General features: G+C 44.4%; 3 protein-coding genes across 5 annotated transcripts; all 3 read right to left on the reverse strand.

Annotated features, from left to right (window-relative positions):
* Nucleotides 1-1044: 1044 nt before the first annotated feature.
* Nucleotides 1045-4641, reverse strand: LOC133925183 (uncharacterized). Of its 2 annotated transcripts, none has more exons than XM_062371040.1 (6): nucleotides 3615-4641; nucleotides 2758-2924; nucleotides 2325-2563; nucleotides 2056-2255; nucleotides 1458-1583; nucleotides 1045-1369 (listed from the first exon to the last, which is right to left on the reverse strand). In XM_062371040.1, exons 1-6 carry the CDS (start codon nucleotides 4419-4421, stop codon nucleotides 1271-1273), a joined length of 1638 nt encoding a protein of 545 aa, XP_062227024.1. In that variant the 5' UTR covers nucleotides 4422-4641; the 3' UTR covers nucleotides 1045-1270. The 2 variants fall into 2 exon arrangements, with proteins under 2 accessions (XP_062227024.1, XP_062227025.1); XM_062371041.1 differs by having other exon boundaries at nucleotides 2758-2921; nucleotides 3615-4639.
* A 2445-nt stretch (nucleotides 4642-7086) lies between these two features.
* On the reverse strand, nucleotides 7087-9835 carry LOC133925642 (peptidyl-prolyl cis-trans isomerase Pin1-like; the record flags this gene model as incomplete). The annotated part of the gene is made up of 2 exons (XM_062371499.1): nucleotides 7087-7465; nucleotides 9340-9835. Coding segments are annotated over 2 exons (621 nt in total), but the record flags the coding sequence as incomplete, so codon positions are not given.
* Nucleotides 9836-10432: 597 nt separating this feature from the next.
* Nucleotides 10433-17702, reverse strand: LOC133925184 (auxin response factor 11-like). 2 transcript variants are annotated; one of them, XM_062371044.1, is made up of 14 exons: nucleotides 17284-17702; nucleotides 16210-16428; nucleotides 15998-16110; nucleotides 15786-15884; nucleotides 15643-15699; nucleotides 15213-15368; nucleotides 15049-15130; nucleotides 14851-14941; nucleotides 14131-14295; nucleotides 13920-14039; nucleotides 12563-12771; nucleotides 11113-12482; nucleotides 10825-11015; nucleotides 10433-10650 (listed from the first exon to the last, which is right to left on the reverse strand). In XM_062371044.1, the coding sequence occupies exons 2-14, from the start codon at nucleotides 16298-16300 to the stop codon at nucleotides 10542-10544; spliced, it is 2853 nt and encodes a 950-aa protein (XP_062227028.1). In that variant the 5' UTR covers nucleotides 16301-16428; nucleotides 17284-17702; the 3' UTR covers nucleotides 10433-10541. The 2 variants fall into 2 exon arrangements, with proteins under 2 accessions (XP_062227028.1, XP_062227027.1); XM_062371043.1 differs by having other exon boundaries at nucleotides 15046-15130.
* Between the last annotated feature and the right edge of the window lie 2883 nt (nucleotides 17703-20585).

The following is a 20585-nucleotide window of genomic DNA, read 5'->3' on the forward strand; positions in this document are numbered from 1 at the left end:
CACCTAGTAACGTAGATAAGCATGTGAATCAGCAATTCGGTATCTTCAACTTCAACAAAAGACGCAACTCGCAATTCACCTTTTTTTTTCTTTTGTAAAGATTAAAGTTGGGTCAGAAGAGGAAAAACAATACTAGATAATGGAAATGGAGCACTGTGTCCGCCGTGAAGGAGAAAGGATTCCATTGATCCATTCAACTAGCACTTTTACTAACTTGTTAATCATTAGGCTTACCTCTATCTGTGGATGATCTTGCTTGGGTTGAACAGTGGAAGCTCCATATTGGGTTGAACACTGTTGCAGACATTTTCCTATTTTCAGTGTACTTCCCAAACCAAATGATTTAGCGAGATCCCTTTTGCATACTTGAAGAATATGGAGCATGTGGACAAGTACTTACAGCTTTTGAGATTACTCTGTAGAGCCTACAGATGTTCACAGGAGATTCACTGATATACAAAACTGCAGAGAAGGCTTGAGCTTGCGCTTCTTTGCTGAGATGGGCTTACTAGACAATGTGACAGAAACCGCGGCCCAATACTGCGACCATACGACAACAGCACAAGGTTGAACAAGATACTGACTTGCTTAGTTTCTGAACGAATGAGCGAGCATCTCGTGCTCAAAGCACACCCCGTCAGAACGAATGAGCATGAATAATGCTGCTTCTGAACTGTACAAAATCAGATATGCAGCGATGGTGATCTTGAAACCCAGAATCCTATTTTTCCTGCATCATTCTGTGTTGAGAACTTCTGTCGTGATATGTATACTGAATGCAATATAAGTTCCTCTTGAGAAAATTCGGTGTTGTTTCATCAGCACAAACATAACTAACGGTGTGGGCTTGTCATGCAGCAGCATGAATCCGTCAAGCAAAATGGACACCATCAGACTTGTTAGCAAGCTAGGCAATTTGAATTCACATTTAGATCTGGATGCGGGAAATTAAGCATGTATACTAACAATGCGGAACACATGAAAACAATTTGACAGTGCAGATATACAATCATTTGCTCTTGCTTCCCATAAAACAAAAGAACCGAAAGAAAGAGAATCTCAATTTTATTGTGGAAATGATGTTTTGTACAACCGTCTTTGTAATGCATGACCCAAATGACGAGTGACCCGGCCAAATGGGCAAGCAAATACGTGCACCGACCCCTATACACCTCCAGAGGGCATGGAGCTTTAGTATTATCCATTTCCATGTCCATATCTGTACGGGGAGCTACTGGACATTAGCAAATGAGTTGGCCATGAAACAAGATCAACGGTCTTCACGACGAACTGTGTTTGGATCGGATACCATATCCATCATCATTTTCTCTGGAGAGTCTTCCCAGTTGCCAAAAGTTTTGAGATCAACCTGAACGACGAAATAGGAAAGATTATGAGCATTGCTGGATATTCTAACAGTGATGTAACGAATATTTCAAGTTTGCTCAGACTAACACCTTTCTTCGCTGCTCTGAGAAAATATTCTCCCTCTTCTTGGACACATCCTGTAGCCGTCTTGTTGTTTCTCCACCAAGTCCCCATACTTCAACATCAAGCACTGAAGCCTCAACAGGTAAATAACCCTACATTACCCAAAAAAGGAACAGAGATAATAGGATCATAACCTGCTTTTGGGAACATAATATAGTAACGTACTAAAATGAAACACTCACAACCTATATAAGCACATAACATGGCGACTGAGTGGCTTATTTGTACCAGTTATTAATAGGATGTGATTTATGATTTCTGAATTCTTCTTTGATAGTGTAGGAGCAATACTCAACTGGAAGTGTTCATTTACCCAATTCTATGGCCAGGCACTGCAGTGACGTTTCAAAAGCACATATGTTTTGCCACCTTTTGGGTAAATAACAACCTATATTTTGAAGTCAAACATAAATTAAGATTCCCTATCTAACAAGATTCCACAGCAAAGCAGCAACAAACTAGCCCTAAGACTCAGAGTCTTCCGAGACTACAAAAAAAGGTGGAATGGTATGTAGAGAAATCAGGTCGATATCTTTCATGAGGACCAGTCAATCTGAATTTAACCTGGTTGGGGATGAGAGAACCATGTTGGTAAGTTTTGTCAACAGCATGATGGCGAACTACTACTTTAGAGAAGTCCTCGTCTAGAAAGATCCTCTCATTTCCAATTGTTCCGCCAAATGCTAAGCCAACAGGCTTTGGATTTGCCTCATAAACCCTTATCTGAGGATGTACGTGGCAGTAAATGAAGTTCTTCTCCTTACCTGCTAGTTTAGAGGCACAGTAAGCTACTATCAGCTGTGACAAAAAGGCATGATCAGCTCAAGTCATACCAGATGGCCGAAGCATGCGGAATATTGGATGTGTGGCGCAAAGAAACCCAGAGCTACCATAGAAAGTGCCTTGGCTCTCAAACCCCTCCTCAGTTAATACACCAAGCACCCATCTTCGATCAGAATCAACATTCTCGCCACCACCATTAGATAATGCTGAAAGTAGAATCAGCATTGGTCCATTGTACCCCTCAACACAAGACCAAAACCGGCTCAGTCCTTTTCCATGAACCGATGACCTACAGAGTATTATATCAAGGTTGATACTTACTAGATCATTATGAGAATTCATAATGAAATATTGAATACTTGAATTTATAATTGGATTTGGAAAAACAATGGACTGATATCAATTAAAAATTGCAATGTTTTACAAGAAAACTAGCTTACAAAGAGAATCACAAGAATAAATATCATCAGAGCACCAAGTTACCTATAAAGAAGGTCATCTGTGTCCATTCCAATTACAGATGCTGACAAGAACTTTTCACTCAATTTGTTTCTGAGGCTGAGAGATATTGCCCATGCCCTTCCACGTGTTAGTAGATACACATCAGACGTATCAAAGGTCCTGTTAACAGTTGAAACAGAGCTCTCCTGCTTGTGAGTAACAACTCCAGTCAGTTTGATGAGGGAAAAGGCTGAGTTGAAGCTTCATTCTTCATTCTTACCAGAATTTCGTGAAGAATTCATTCTTCTAGCAGAGAGAATGTCATGAAGATTTCACACTGCTAAAACCTAGTATAGGCAATATTTTTTGGCGCAACATTTTTTCTCTATGTTAAGAGTAAAAGGTAAACCTCAGCCTTCTCAACAGTGGACCCAGTTATTAATCAAACATCATTATACTGTAGAATATGTGCCTGGACAACTTCCTACGGTCCTACCATAATTCTTTAGCTAATGCTGAACCATCAAATACAAAAAATAAATGTCCGACTTTCCTAGCCATCACTTAGCATCTAACAGTACAGAATTTGCTAATGATTCGCAAACTGGATGACCAGTAGACAATTTTCCTCGCAAGATATAACATGTCATAAACAAACTATGGATCTTTGCCTCAAGGTGATGCAAAGTATATCCAAACAAAAACATGTAGAAATAGAACAATGGAAATCCCCATTTCTACGCTTGAGTATGCTCTATGAACCAACAAAATAATCGCAATGCCCCACTAATACCACTGTTGGTATTTTTTTTACATGCCACTGTTGACACTTGATACAAAACAAATGTGTCCAATGTTTGACAGTAGCTACTACTAATTCTGCAAGATAATTTGCTCACCTCCACCGGATCAGCAGCCAACGACCGGAGCCTCTCCTGCACATACCGCGACAAGAAGTACCCAAACCCCACGGCCGTGGACAGCACCCACGACGTGAAGTCGTGTACCTTCACCCCCTTCCCACCGCTGGAAATCTCCCAGCCCCAAACACCTGCGTCATCCGCGACGGCGCCCGCGGATACGAGCGCCGACAGCACCATGTGCGTCACGTCCGGGAGGAGCACCACGGGCTCCGACTTTTCCCCTCCGTCACCCGCAACTCTCGGGGCCGAACCGCTCCACGCCATGACCCAGCACATCCAGAGAAAAACCGCGATCTCCTCTGGCGCCAGCTCTCCCACGACCTTCCCCTCCTCGTCACCGCCGATGCCGCCCTCGTCCGGCTGGAACTGCACGCCGCAGGGAGCCCCTGCGCCGGCGCAGGCCGCGGCGTACACGCGGAAAAGCAGCACGAGCGAGCGCGAGGCCGGCACACGCGCGCAGCAGCGGTTGAACCCCCTGAGGAAGCCCACCCACCCGACGTCCTCGTCCCCCGCACCCGTGGCGCCTCCGTCGCCGAAGCAGATGGAGGCGATGGCGGGGCCGAGGCGAGTTAGGATGTCGCGGAAGTGGGGTGGCAGGTGGGCGGATTGGAAGGCGGCGGGCGGCGGGGCGAGGGCATCCGGCAGCACGTTGGCGGCGGCTGCGGAGCGGGAGAAGGCGGCGCGGAGCAGCGGGAGAGAGAGGGCGGCGGAGGCGAGGGACTCCTGCCCCCGCTGCTCGTGCGCCTCCAGGGAGGAGTTGCCGGTGGAGGAGGACGCGCCCATGGCCGGTGCCCGGTGAGGGGTTGCTGCCGCGGCGAATCGGCGATGCTGGACAGCTGGAGTGGGGAGGAGAAGGGCGTGGTGGGAGACCGCGCGACTCCTGGGGATTCGAGGGGGCGGAGAAGGGGAGAAGGGCGGGACGTTGCGGCGTCCAAGTGTTGCCGTGTGATCGGGCCCTGAACCGACGGGGAGACGCCGTGTTGGGTTCGGCGTCGCCTCTCGTCGCGGGGCCGCGTCGGCATCAAGATGCAGCGTGAAGGGACTGAATAAAAAAATCAATGGAGGAGATCTTACCATGCCGCTTCGGAAGGATCAGACGGTTAAATTTACTTTTTTTAAAAAGCTATTATGACATCTAAGCATTGCAATCCCAAAAAAAATTACATCCTTCACTAATTCTGATAAAATAAACAAGGGAGGTTAATTAGTTACTCGGGGAAAAGACCATTTTTATTACTCCCTCTGATTACAAATGTAGGTTATTTTAGACTTGTACATAAGGATTAAGAAAGTAGATCAAATGACTTTGTTGTCTTTTATTTATTCTGCATTGGAAAAGATAACTCATTCATTTGTGAAAATGATAGTATTTATTAAACAAAGGTAAGACGGGAACAAAAGAGAAAAAAATACATAGACGTTCAAGAATGACTTATATTTAGAGAATAGTTGAGAAGGCTAAAACGACATATATTTGTAACCATAGGAAGTATTAATTACCGAGCTCCATTTGTAAACAACCGCACTAAATTATGGGTTTAAAGCCCAAACAGGTAATGCAAATCGGCATGGAGAATTGCAAAAGTATCTCTCTCTCGTTACTTTTCCCCTTAGCATAGGAACCTAGTTGTACTCTCTCCCAAAATTCTGTTCCAAACCTCAAATTCTTCTTCGATTCGGTTAGGATCTTGTCTGATTCTGACACGTCAGGAATCTCTTTGATGAAATGCGGTGAAGGGAGGACGAAGATGATGGTTGCGTCTCAGTTGGCGTAGAGGATCTGGCAGGTACCATGAGAGGAGTTCAAGGAAGTGTTATCGGGACTCGCAAGCCTAGATTTTTTGCCATGTCGACACGCATCGGACTAGTCTCCGGCAAATCCAAGATGTAGGAGAAAACGAGTGGCGTGGGAGGTGACCGCTAGTGGAGATGGAGGAGTGAGTCTAGGGAAGTGGCCGACGGCGGAGAAGGGGGCGACGAATCCAAGATGGAGGAGAGAACGAAGGGCAAGTAGCGGCGGAGAATGGCATGGCGAAGGGGAAAAAGTGGCTGCAGGACCGAGGAGTGGAATTAGGGGCTCGGGTTTAGGAGGTGATAGTATGTGGTGGACAATATCCCGTCTCTTCTTTTACTCCCTTTTTCTTTTCTTTTTAATTTTCTTTTTAGGCAATGTATCTGTTTGTGAATTAGTCACATATAGACTAATGAGGAATGTGACACAATAACAAATGGTTTTTTAGAAACTTTATAATTTAATAAATATTTTTGATGTTTATAAATTTAATATATTAGATGAATTTCTGAATCTAATTTTCTAGTGTTTGTATAATTGGACACCCACACGTGTCCCCGTAACACTAATTCAAGGTGTCGCTTTGATTGGGCTCGCGCTTGTCGTGGGTGTCAGGTCCTTAGCATTTTTTTAACGGTCAGGTGCTTAGCTTGCTTGTGTTGTGGCAGGCAGACGTTGGTCCGTCATGGGGCATCCGCCGAGGTTCTCATTCTGACCATCGGTGCATTTAGTTGGAGAGATGAGGTGGATGCGATATTAGCTGTTCATGTTGGTAGGATAAAACCATCTAAATTGTCTGTTTGATTAGAGACATGGGGTGAACGTAATGAAAATAATTAACTTAATTATCTCTCTTAATTTTAAATAATAATAGTTAATCATACACTTAATTAACACGCACTAACACTTATCAATCCTATCTTGTCGTAGTAATTACTAATTGTGCTAAGCGTCACTATTTATTTTACTAATTAGTAATAATTACCATATTTTGTTATACTAATCAACACAATAATACTTATCAATCCTAATATCGAAGTAATAAATAATAATTAGTAATTCAACATACTAATCATTACTGATAATTTAACTAATGATCAAAATTAGATAAGAATTCGTCCAGCCAAAAATAACCAGCTCATTCTATCAGACATATATGAGGAATATTACTCGAAGTTGATTAGACACGTCCAATTTACCCTCGAACCAAACACACATATCACGAGCTTAAAAAGGTAGATACCCTAACCACCCTCATCCCTCCAACAAACGTTCGGCCGCAGCCGCACAGTCCCGCAGGTCGTGCTGCTCCCGAGCCGGTGGCCGGCGCCGGCTGCTGCTGATCCAAAGGGGCCATGTATCGTCAGGGCGCTTGTGATCGTCTACCGACCGTGTCGGTCAATGCTCGAGTGTGATCTTTGAGATGGCACCAAGTGACTTTGATGCATCTGGGATCGTTGCTGCCGTTTTGATACGGATCGCACGAACCTACACCATACGGCCGCCCATTGTTCACACGGCACTAACTAATTGATACCTGCACTACATGTTCTACAGCAGCAAATCCAAGTCATGATTGAGGAAACAACGGACTTGTCATTCAATTTACGCGTTTCGATTAGACATGCAATGAAAAAAAAATGTAAAACTCTGGAGTGAAGAATGGCATTGGCACAATCAACATAAAATCCTGTCATACTCAAACACTATGATTCCATCTTGCCGTGAGCACCATTCCGAACTAGATGTCTGCCACATAAAGTTACAAAAGGAACTAAAACATCTCAATTCTCAAGCTCATGAGAGAGTACATGCACAAGTTCATCAACGAAGCAAGAAACCATGGAGCTTCTTTAGGGCATATTCCAGTTTCCAGCGTATATGGATTCAGATAGGAGATGGCAGCGCAATTAGCGAGTCCTCTTGATGATATGCACCCCGCTCTCTGTATCAACCACATCACTTATCTCCCCAACCTTCAGAGCAAAAGCAGCTTTCTCAAAAGCCTTTTGCATCTTACCCCTCCCAAATGAGCCTGCAACATAATCATGGAATTAAGTCACCGTTGATCATGGATTTTAAAATATTTAGACAAAAATGTATGAAACTAAACAACATCGGTTGATGGTAATTTTTTGTGAGATTCATAATATGCAAGGTTAGCTTCCACATTACATGCCATTGTGATCCCATTGACAACTTTGTCTCATGCCAGCAAATCTCTTACACTACAAATGTTTAGCAAGAAATAAAAATGGCAACCCGTTGACTAAATTGTCACACAAGAGCAAGCTATCATGCTAGGTACTTCAGTGCTTTCCTAAAATGTGAACAGCACAGCTTTAATGCACGGTTGATATGCATTTACCCACCATTTGGCTAATCAAAGTAATCATGCCTATCAGCGGAAGCACTATTCATAATAACAGATTTCGGATATTCCCGCACTTATTTAAACATTACCATTCAATTATTAAATTCCTGCTCTCTCGACCAAGTCACCAGTCTTACCACCAGATTGCTACTAGCCTACTCACTTGGAATAACAAAGGTTAATAAACAGAAGAAATGCGGCAATGGCAAAAACACCAAAGCTGCTAGTCAACTAACATATGTTGTCATCTCCTTCTCTTTACTCCTCTGCAGCACTCAGAAACCCCCACCCACTGCGGCACTGCCTCTATCCACCTGATACCCCTAACACTTCGCACCTACAGTTATCCAAAGCAGCATACACATGTCAAATCATGTGTGCTGATGCACATTCAACATGTGTTGGATTATCTTTGTGTCCAGATAGATCATTCCATTTTCTGGCACGGCAGCGACACACCTGAAGGCCTATAACAGGACAACTTACATGTGATGCCATGCGTTGTTCTTCTGTTCTCGTTAGATAAAAATTATCTGCAGGTGTCCATATCGGGGTGTCGCATAGTATACCAGGAAGGCAGGAACAAAACTCGAAGTTGACTATCATGCAGATATCAAATCTCTTGTGATTTATTCTTCAATCCTCATAGATGGAGCAAACGAGGCAGCTAAGTACTGTAACTCATTCCATGTTGGCTACCATGATTCAAGACCATGGCCTGTTCTAGAGAATACAATGTTTAAAACTATTTTCCCTTGAAAAATAACAATACAGAAAGTTGAAGACACGAGAAGCTTTTCAGAGTTCTTCGTAATAAAGTTGGACACGACCACCAAAGAAAAACCCATATAGCATACCAAACTTAAGCCTCATATAGTCATATCCAATGGACTAATGGTGTGTTTGGTTCGAGGAGTGGGGTGGTGATGGATCATCTCACTCCTCATTATTTTGTTTGGTTTGAGGAATGGGATGGGTTGATCCATCACCACCTCATCCCTCATAAGCACATATCTAGTGTAAACATGAGGAATGGAGTCATCCCACCAAAATACATGGGATGATCTCTCAAACCATACACACGATAAGCAACCAATCCAGCTCATGAGCCAGTTAAAGGGAAGCAGCATATATTTTGCCTTACTTTGCATAAGTGAAGGTACTACATTAACAATAACCGTCTCCTGTAAGGAAATAGAATGTTTCTCGTCTGAATTATAGTGCAACTACCACATGTAACTCCCCATTATTGCACATAATTAAACATGACACGATAGTATATTCCAATGACATCAACTATCCTAATATACATAGCCAACACCTACTGCGTCTAGATCAGAGTGAGAGTTTATCCACCAGAGACATTTCATATTGTCTACTACAGAAGTTGGGGTTTGTAATTCTAATCAGGATTCAAAACAGCAAGTTCTTCTATCCACACACCGAATCAACCGCTCACTAAAAATCAAACCCTATACAGAGTGCTTATACACCAACGAGTTGGCCAGGAGGAGGTAGCAGTACGAAGAACTGACCGAGGTCACCGCCTCGCTTGGCAGAATTGCAGTCGGAGTTCTCGGCGGCTACGTCCTCGAACTTGCGCTCCCCGGAGACGATCTGCTCGCGGAGCGCGCGCGCGAGGTCTGCGGCGTCGTCGCGGGTCGTGGCGGAGATGGCGACGCCGTCCGGGTCGCGCCACGAGGCCTTGCGGCGGGAGCCCTCGTGCTTGATCAGGATGTGGGAGGCGCGCACCTTCTCCACGGCCGAGGACGGGCGGCGGTCGCGGGAGCCCGAGGAGGACGGGGGCTCCGGGCGCCGGCGCTTCTCGGCGGGCGCCGGCGCGGGGGCATCGCCGCCGCTGGGCCGCTTGCGGACGGCGTCGCCGACGCCGTCGGCGGCGGGGGTTTCCGACCCTATCTTGGCGTCCTTGGTCGCTGAAGCAGCGAAGCTTCGGACGGTTTTGGGTTTTGGGTTGCGGTTTAGGCCTCGAGCTGGACTGCTTTGCCTTGCTATGATATAAATAGCCCAGGTTCAGATCGCCCTGGGCTTAATGCCTTCACTTGATTGGCCAATTCTGTTTTTTTTTATAAAAAAATAAAACTCTAAGTTTGGCGAATTTTCGTAATGAGATGACAAATATAACACAGTGTAAGCACCTTAGTCATCGTACGTTGGCAAGAAATTAGTTTTCATTTGCTAAGCACCTCTATTTGTAGATGACTCTTAGTTACCCTTAACCAATTGTCTTATCGTGTGTCCGTCTGACTTTACTCCAAATGAAAATCGTCACTGCTATCATGACTGAAAGAGGTTGCACATGATGTTGTATGGTCCCACATTTTCCATCTTCCATGTGCCAGGCGAAATGGGATACTCTGATTTCACATGACAGTCACTTTAATTCGTCATGAGCCGTTGAATCTCAGGTTGATGAATAAGATTCAATGTTATAGTACCCAACTGCACATCACTGTAGCATCTGTCATAGAATGCTGAAGTCCAAGGATTTGGATCCGCGGAGGAACCCCTGCCCAACTCTAGTTGAGTAGTGCTGGATCCAATCTTCCCCATATTTTTTCAAAAGAAGCTGTCGATCTTCTTATGCCAGAAAACAGCTAAAGATTTGGGAGAACTCAATGCCCATTTCTTTTATTTACAGAACAACTATGGCTCCTCGGACACTCATTTCTTGCATTGCAGTTTTACATTGTGCAAACTGCAGAAGCAGCAGTCCTTACTAAGCTATTTGGATGCAATCATTCAAGACATGCACGCCATTCTCACTCATCTGTTGTACTTCTGAAGGTGACAGAATCCGGATGCATCTGACACAGTTGATGAATTCCCTGTGAAGAGGTCGGAAGCACCTTAGAACGAGCAGAATTACTATGGTCATGAACGACACAAGTCAGACTGGAAGTAAGGTGCTATATGGTTTGTGCTGGATAGAATTCAGGAATGAATGCAAAAGATTACTTTTTAAAAGAAAAAGAAATCGATGCAAAGAAGCTTATGCTTACTCCCACGGGTCATCTCCAACGAGAAGAACGTCATTTTCGTAGTCCACATAAACAAGCTTCCAGTCTGAACTGCCAGGATGTTCCAGTTTCCCCTGGAGTCCAAACATGCACGCAATGGCTGACCTCAACTCATGGTAATCTCTAAACCGTGTAACATCTATAGATCTTCCAACTGAACCAAGCTTTTGAACCTGTTAGCATGGAAAACAAGATAGCATAAGCAATATGTCACATTCAGTATCAACAACATTTGACAAACGTTTCCTTTTTGACACTCGTGCAACGTACCTTTGTATATGTCCGCACCGGTGGCTTCATCTGCTTCACACTTCGATCATTGCTGTACACGACCGCATCCATACTGCAAGAAGGTGTTCCCATGGAACTGTTATGAATCTCTTGCATAGGCAATACTTGGGATTCCTTTAAATTTGGCAACTTTGAGAACATCCTTGCATCAAAGCTCTCCGTAGCCAGTGGTTGAGAGCATGAACTGCTGTTCATGCTTATGTGGATAGCTTCCATGTGCAGGCCACTTAAAGTTGCACTCTGATTTCCACTCTCCTCTGAGAAACACATTTGTACATATGAGTTGCATGTGCTCGGCAGGTTGCTACCATCGTGCTGGACATCCAAATGTTGCATCTCCGGTGACAGAAATGCTAGGGAATTTAGATCTGGGCTGCTAATAAACTCTTGAATGGAATTAGGAAAGCAATCTGAAAGGCAAGAATTTGGAAATGCCTCCATAGTATCAGAATTTATTGTGGAAGGTATATCTGCAGATGGATTAAAAATGTTATCTGATGCACTAACTGATTGAATGACATTGGAGTCTTGGTAATAGGAAGGCTGAATCACCCAATCCAGACCCTCTAGGAACTGTGAAAAACACCCTTGGTTTGGAAATGAGCTGACTAACTTCCCCACATCGGGTGATTTTGATGATTCTAACTTTGGTGGTGACAGTAGTTCATGCTGTTCAAACTGCTGAACTTGCTGCTCACCAGCAAAATCACCTCGAGTAAGGGCACCGGATGAGTCTTCATTATTTCCACAGTTATCTTGTTCGGCTTCACAATCAACTAATCTTGCTTCCGAACCATGCCGCTGGTCGTCACAAATCAGAGAAGGGACTGAAGAAAGCTCAGATTTATCTGAAATGGTTTTGTGAGACAAACCCTTCTTGATCCTTCGAGTTTTGCTTCTGGGCTCACCCTTACTGTTTTGATCCGAAATACTTTGACTTGGGTGTGAAAATGTGTTTCTTGGCCCTCTTGCTTTAACATTCAACTCGTGCGCAGAAATCGAGTCAATGCCTGGCTGAACCTCACAGCTTATTTGATCACCTTTCTGAATCTTAGGAGTATTCAACTGCTGCTGGGCTTCACTTGAAGGCATGCTTTCTTGCTTTATTGACCCAGTGGAAGCACCAAATGTTGATGCAGGGATATAACTTCGCCTAACATCTTGAATAATACTAGAAAATGAGGATTGGTGACAACTGAGCGGAATCCCAAAGTTCTGGCCAGATTGATTGAGAAGCGTCAAAGCCAATTCTGAGCCGATTGCTGGCATGTGTTGCAAGTTACCAAAAGGATTCCCTTGCGCCCTTGGAATTGATGACAAATTTGCAGACCCAATTTGTAGCCCAGGAACTGTAAATGGAAAAGGAAAAAAAGATTGTTTCAGCTTACCACATGGTCCTAAAGAAACCTAGGGAATGGTAGAGAAGTACCTTCGTAACAGGGAAGACATTGCCGCTTCGAATTCAATGGAGAAGAGAATACTAGAGAGTTCTCTGGAGTCTCGATATCCCATATGCTAACTCTTTCAGGTCTTTCTCCATACCCATGTTCGTCCCATTCAATCTGCAAGTTGCGCCATTTTGAGTTCGGCCATCGTATCGGGTCGTGGTCGCTAATTCCCACAATTGTACCTGTGCATCTGCAATATAGAAAAAAGATTTAGAATAGTTATGGTGCAGAAGGCATTTACTGACCATATAATAAGCATCAATATAGAATTTTTTTTGCTTAGAATAGTTATGGTGCAGAAGGCATTTACGATCCAGTAATATTATTTTGACACTAGACATCAATTTTAGTTGGCACTTATTTTAGTTTAACTATCACAAAACTATTTTTTTTTCCTCCTATTTCACAAAACTACATTTATTTTGCATTACTTTATCACAAAACTATACTTCTTTTAGTTTAACTATCATAAAAATACATTTTTTCCCTCTATTTCATAAAACCATACTTACTTTACATCACTTTATCACAAAACTACATTTCTGTTACTGTAAAAAGATCTGACAAGATAGATCCACACGTCATGCTTATAGATTTCAGTCATCACTGTTTTCTGATATAGTCGACTATACCATATCACAATTGCTTACCAAGTTAGCAGATCTTACGTAGCCTTTGTACTTTTTCTCTTGGAAGCTACCGATCTGACACGAGTTGAATTCCTAGACTTTAAAAATTAGTGATGGTGGGGGTTAGTGTGACACCATTTAGCCGCCCAAATAGCACTAGCGGGGGTTGGCATGGTACCATTTGGGTGGCTAAATGGTGTCACGCTAACCCACATCAGCGTCAATTTTTCGCGGTCAGAAATTTAACTCGTGCCAAATCGGTAGCTTCTAAGAGAATGAGTTCAAAGCCCACGTAAGATCTACTAACTTGACAAGCAATTGTGATATGACATAGTCGACCACGTCAGCAAACGGTGAGGACTGAAGCCTGTAAATTTGACGTGTGGGTTTATCTTGTCAGATCTGTTCACAATAACAGAAATATAGTTTTGTGATAAAGTGATGTAAAATAAGTGCGATTTTATGAAATAAGAGAAGAAAAATGTAGTTTTGTGATAGTTAAACCAAAAGAAGTATAATTTTGTAATAAAGTGATGCAAAGTAAATGTGATTTTGTGAAATGGGGAAAAATGTAGTTTTGTGATAGTTAAATTAAAAAAAAAGTGTAGTTTTATGATATTCAATCTTTTAGTTGAGTGTATAAAAATTCAGAGCATCGTATCAGAACTAGAAAAATGCTATGTGCATATGAAGTGAAAAGAGGATAAACCTGCGCTTGCTGGACTCCTCTGTCTCAAACATCATCGCAAATCTCATTCCAACTGATGGTTGCATATAGGTGGCCTTATTGTACCTTGCAAGAGGAATTACAAATGGCGACGGACTTGTCCTAAACAGAATTCAAGAATAAATATATGTAAATATGCCTACCAGGAAAGCATACCAAATAACAAGTAAAACGGCTAGATAAAATTACGTACCTAGGATTGTAGTAGATAGTAAATGAGCCACCACTTGATGCCGCATGAGCTGCAGCAGCAAGAACGCCTATGTGCATACTATCAGTAGACAGGACAGATGATGACAATGCCGGTTGTTGTCGGGTGGCCCGCCTAATACCCACAAGGAGTTGCGACTTCTCATCCCTGTACCAACACTTTTAGTCACCAAGGATTTTGCATTGTAGACAGTTTATTATGTGGCAAATTTATGACGTGAAAGCTAATTTTAGACTGGGTAAGTTAAATTTTGGTGTCACTGTGGCATAGCGCAATAGAAGTCACTTTCATCTTAGCATTGACAAACATTAGCACAGAATTGTCCATAACTTACAGTAACAGCAGCATAAACATTTAAAATCAGGAAGTTGAATATGTACATTGGTGACCAGCTACTAGAAGAGACAAGTAACAGAACAGTGCACATGGTATTTCCTCCATTACAGCAAGGAACATAAAACTAAGCCAAGGAACTCCCACAGGAAAAAAAAAAGTCAAGGAAGATTCTGTATTGTAATATACTTTTGTATCCCCTAGATATGATATCATTCGAACACAGGAATCATCTCTGTATCGTATGGTTGATTCCGTACAATAAAGGACAGTTATATTGAATCTAACAGATTTAATTTCTCAATAGCACCATGTGTCTTTGCTTAAGATGACAAATAGACTTATAAATTATTCACTTTAGGTGCATACCTGATAAATAGGACAGAGTCCCCAGCTTTAAGCCGTTTTGTCCCAACAAAAAGACTCCATCCAGTTGTTAGAAGATGTCTCTTTGGCTGCCCTGTAAGGAACATCAAAACAAGTTTCAGACAATAGGGTCCAAAGATAACCTGCACTTTTTATCCATGAACTACGAAAACCAAGTCAAACAGTGTCAGACCCTACCACGATAAATGTGACGGAATGTCCACAGGTTATCATGCAAATCTCGAACAATAAGCTCCTGATTAGGAGGTTGCATTGTGTAATCCTGGGGGTTCAAAACATAGCTATGAGCTAAAGCGTTCAAAAAGATCAACAAATTAATTAGAATGTAGATAAAAAGCTCATACGAGTTGTGGGAACAACTTCTCTGCAGCCCTTCGTGGAACTGAGAAACCACCATGCGTACTTGTATCACTTGCAGTTAAATTTTTGCAGAAATATTCAGTGGGATACTTGCTTTTGGTGTAAGCACCAAGAGTTGGAATTGGGAAGACGTCAGTTTCCTAAAATGTCATCAAGATTAGAACTCTCAAGTGGAGTCAAAGTTTATAATTTTCTAAAAAGAAAAATGTAAAGGTTCATCAGCTTCTGAATTTTTCAGAGTTCCAATTCCTACAGTTACTAGGCTTCCTAAAAGCAATGCATGTTATTACAGTACTTTTCTTGGAAGCTATAAGAGATAAAATTGATCTTCACTTGTTGTTTGAAGAATATCAAAACTACATATTATGAAGCCAAACTCACATGTAATGCATCAAAGCAACATCATTTACTTACAGAATGTACTGGTTGAAGGGTCATCTGTGCATAAATCTCATCAGTTTCCTTGTCAGCCTGTGTAAGATAAACATTCAAGCATTAATTAAGGAATACATATTGGGCAATCCAAACATTCGATCCGAAATATTATTTACACTTACATGCAAAGTGATGCTGTGAACTTGACATAGCAGCTGAGACGGGAGGCTCGGGTAGTTTGGAATGCGAGAATTTGGTGTCTTTCTAGTGGTAGCCGCAACCTGCAGGAGAACAAATTCAACCAAATAAATCCGTGCCCGTTAGTCCATACTCCACAGCACTAAGATTACACTGTATGATAACGAAATACAGAATATGCAGAATGCGTTCGAACCTGTTCACTATGCCCCTGAGGAAAGTAGTGCACCAGGCTCCCCCGCTGCGGCAGGCACACCAGCGGCCCGGCACACGCGTGCCAGAGCTCGGAGTTGATCACCTTCTTTGCACCTATTGGGCACAGGAAACACTCGCATCACGCCTAAATGCGACGGAGTAATGCACAATTCCGCATCAGTAAGCAGCAGTAGCAGTATCTGAAACACTCACCCTGCGTTTCTCCCAGGAGCTGCATTTCGTCGAGCAGCGCCGCCGCGTTCCTCAGAACACCCGACGTGGCCTTCTCCTGTGAGGACGCCATCTCCAGAAACCCACCAAACTGAAGCCGAAAAAACCGCGGCTTTCTGGATGCCAAGATCCTGACGTATGCTCGATTCCCAGCTTATACGCACTTCACCATTGCTCAAAACTCAAAATGCATGCATGCCACTGTGAGAGAGGCAGAGGCCAGAGGGTGCGAAATGTCAATCTGTTTGCGAGCAGCAGGCAAAGACGAGAAGAGTAAAAGCCAGGTGAAGAAGAAGGCCCCAAATGCATTCGGAGCACTACAAGCTCGGGTTTGGGTCCCCATGGCTAACACCACCTCCCTTTCCCAAGAAAGCAGGTGGCTTTTGTGTTTTCACGCCACGCCACGCATGCCTCTACGAGCCAGTAGGAATAAAACCGAACGAGGCTAAGCTGCTGTTTGTTTTATGCTTCTGTTAGTGAAGCTAGAATAAACGAGTTTTAGAAAAATATTTTAAAAAAAATAGAAATCTGTTTCTAAACATAATAAATTAAAACAGTGAAACTCAAAAAAGATGTTTTTTAAAGCTATATACTGAGAAACTAAAAATTATTGTAAAGCTAACAGATTATTTCTAAAAATAATTTTTTAAATAAGCTAAAAACATAGCTTTTAAAAAAAACATAAGTCCAAACTAACAAATGTGGCGCCCGGCCCTGACGAGAGTTGCAACCCAGCGTCGGGCAGGGATGGCGTGGAGAGGTCCGTGGATGTACGACAAAATAATTAACTAACTAGTTAAAACTCCACGGATATCCATCGGTGCTCCCGTCCATTCCTAGCTACGGCGTCAAGCATGGCATCAGGAATGGCAATGCCGAGTAGGAGTAGCGCCAAAAGCAGAGCTTGAAATGACAAGTAGTATCAAGAGCAGCTCTCGCATTATCCGTTTCAAACGAACGGCTGTATTCCAGAAGAGGCGAGATGGGAACTAGTAAACTGGACAAGAGAGTGTGAGACTGAGACAAAGCAAGAGCAATGACAAGAACAGAACCCACCTCGGCTTGTCTCTGTGTCTCCCGGGCGCGGGCGAGGTGAGGAGGCTGAAGAAGGCAACCGGGCAAGTGAAGCCCCTACTCGTTCCTCTGATAAATAAGCGACGGGGAGAACGACACGAAATGCCAACGCGCAACGCCAGGGGGTGCTCTGATAAAGGGCAAAGCGGGGGAGGGACAGAAAGGGAGGGAGATGGGCAACCTCGTGCCACGCCGGGGAGCACGCGAGGAAGAGGTGGTGGCGTAGTATGACCAGCAGCAGCAGCGAGGTGGTGGTGCGTATGGCGTGGCGTAGGCTTGGGGGCGTAGCTAAATGGCAATGATACGCGGGTGGCCGTGCTCCCCTTTCCTCTTGTGCTCGCCTTTTGCGCGCTTCTCGCTCGCGGTCTCTCTCGTCCCCCTCTCCTCTCTTTGGCCTCTGCAGCCTGATGACTGCTGAGTGCTGACCTCTGCGTCTTTGGGCGAAAGATGCCGACCTTTCGAGGGGAGAAGCCATGATTCCTCATTTGCGCAGGCATGCTTTGCTGCGTGGCCCAACCCCAACTCACTCTCTCTCTCTTCCTCGGTTTTCTCCTTCGCTTCGCTTTGCTTTGCTTCTCTGCTCCGTCTTGATCCCCACATGTCAGGTGCGGAACGAGGGAACAGTGCGTACTGCGTGTCTACGCGTACAGCCAAACGCGACGCGCCACACCATCTCTCGACTCTCTCGCGTCGCGCGGTGGGTGGAACTGGAAGGGGTGGGTGTGTGCCATGCGACGCGACGGGATTGGGAGGCGTGGATTTGTTCGAGGGATCGACGCACGCGGCTACCGACGGACGGACGAGTCTGGGCTCGCGACGACAGACGCGGTGGCAGGCTTTGCGCAGGGGAGGGAAGCGCGAGCAGCACACTGAAGCGCGAGTACGAGCCGGTTGCCCGACGTGTTGGGTTGGCCTTGGACTGCACCCCGCAGCGACGAGGACCGTGTGGGTTCGTAATCGGAGACCGGAGACCAGACAGCCCTGTTCCTTACGCACGGCGTCCCGGTGTCGCACAACTGGCGGTCTAGCACCAAACTATCTGCACCGGCTGCTCTGAGTTTGGACATCCTTCGTTTACCCGAACAAAGCTGAGAGCAGCGGCATTATGTTGGTGGAAGAAATGTCTTCTGCCAACAGAGAGCGGTGAGAGACAATCAACTGGAGCTGTTCAGACTTAGAGAAAAAGTGAAATGGAGAGAATGCCTAGAGTCCTGAAGAGTTTTTTCCCGGGCCGATGGTCAGATATTTATATTGTTAGTCAGAGTGTGAGCGTACAGATATATCTTTGTAATTGATAGAGATACAAGTCATCGTTTTATAATTGGTCTTAGAGCTAGCTTGTTAATACATTGTTCAGGCTCAAAGTCAGCTTTCAACAACTTGGGTGACATCACTAAACCTGGCGGTAAATTGCTACAGTGCTCAACATGTTGTCAACTACCGTGATGGCTCAGTTCAGTCTTCCAACCACCACAATACTAAATGCAGATCACTTCATAGCAGCAGGTGGCTGGTGGGTCCCTCTATCAATCCTTGGATGAGGGCTCATGCCTTCTAGGACTCTAGGAGGTCAGCGGCCTTCGAAGCCCAGGGCACCCGGATGCCTATCCTCTAAGATGACTCGGAGCCTGGAACCTTTGAGACGACGCTAAGCTCAATCCTCCGGAGACCACGACAGTCCAATCAACCAAATAGACGACGACCCCCTTATTCTAACCTAAGGTGTCTCCCGGCTCTGGGCCCGAAGACCTTGACAAACAAAGCTAAGGAGAGTCGGGGAGCTCTTGGTGGTGACCCCAACACCTGGTATACACCGTGATATGCATGTGCACTGTGCATGACCGTATCGGGCTGGTATAGTATTAGAACGAAACATCTACTCCTATATATATGCTGTCTTTTGCCTCGGAAGTTAAAAACGCATAATGAGATTCGACGGTGCGAAGAGCGAGTGGCTCTTTTCGCTGTTGACGATAAAAAGTCGCTTTTTTTCTTACTTCGCAGGTCAGGATCAACATGAGGAATCATGCTCATCATCACGGTGACCTCTGGTGATCTAAGAGGGAGCAATGCTCGCTCGAAATAATTTATTCACCCTTTAAGCCAGTACACAAAAAGTTGCCTTGCCAATTTGCAAAAAGGCGTGCTTGCTTGCTGCGTTGCATGCCGTCTGGAAAGCATAAACAGCAAGTACGTGTTGGGGACGAAAAGACACCATGTGTCATACGGTAAAGAATGAGCGGCACACATCGTTCTCCATATGTCAATATTCCAAGCAAAGCCTAGCTTAATTTAGTGTACGTTTGAAATGCAGCACTGCCTACCTACTTGAGTTCATGAGCGGTACATGGCATAACTATTTGGTAAAAAAAACTTTTTGACTTAAGCATGCACTCTGTAGGGATTGGTATATTAACATGTAACAACGTGTCTCAAGTGCATTTTCAACGGTGACACACCTTCGCTTGTATGCGTGACAAAAGATTTGACACAGCTAGGAAGACACACCTTCTATCGAAAAAGAGGAGCATGCAATCGATCAGTGCAATCATAAATATTCCTCTGGTCCTTTGGATGTACTAGTAACAATTGTCTAATTTCCATTGCAGGACTAACTTTTGCACCATCTTTGATCTCGACTAACCGTGAATTGGTAAATTAAACAGTTGTTAGACTCACACTTCTGGAATGCAGAATTTTACAAAACAAATTTTGCAGTCATACCTCTGTCTCTTTTTATTTTGGAAATTTTGCAGTCATACCTCTGTCATCCCAAAATTTGGTGTTTGGAATCTTGCTAAATTTTAAGCCACCTCAGCAGACTTTGGAATCTACTACTCCCTTACCATCTTGTCCACATGACCACATCTATGTCCAAGCTCAAGTCAGACAAAAAAAAAGCTTGGAATAACCAAACGAAAGAACAGACACGACGCCGCTGCGATCGACCGCCTCCGGGCACAACGAATCCGATTTTGGAATTCCTCGGCGCACACCCGCCGGCATCTTGCCTCGGGCAGGAAGCTCGAGCTCCACGGGCTCACTGCTCTCAGTTCTACCTTGCACACGGGTACGCGACACGTCGTACCACCCAAAGGCCGAAGCGTCCGTCGCGTTGCGCATCAGCGCCGCCTTCCCGCCAGTACAGACAGGTTTCCCAAGCAATTTGACAACATGGCGCGGCATGCAGATGCAGGGCTCGGCTGCCGCGAATGCTTCCGGCCACGAGACCCTCTGCGGCGTCGCAAGCACCGTTCGTCTGCACTCGCGAGCAACGCCAAACA

The sequence above is a fragment of the Phragmites australis genome, chromosome 7 (assembly GCF_958298935.1).
Source record: "Phragmites australis chromosome 7, lpPhrAust1.1, whole genome shotgun sequence".
Taxonomy (NCBI): Eukaryota; Viridiplantae; Streptophyta; class Magnoliopsida; order Poales; family Poaceae; genus Phragmites; species Phragmites australis.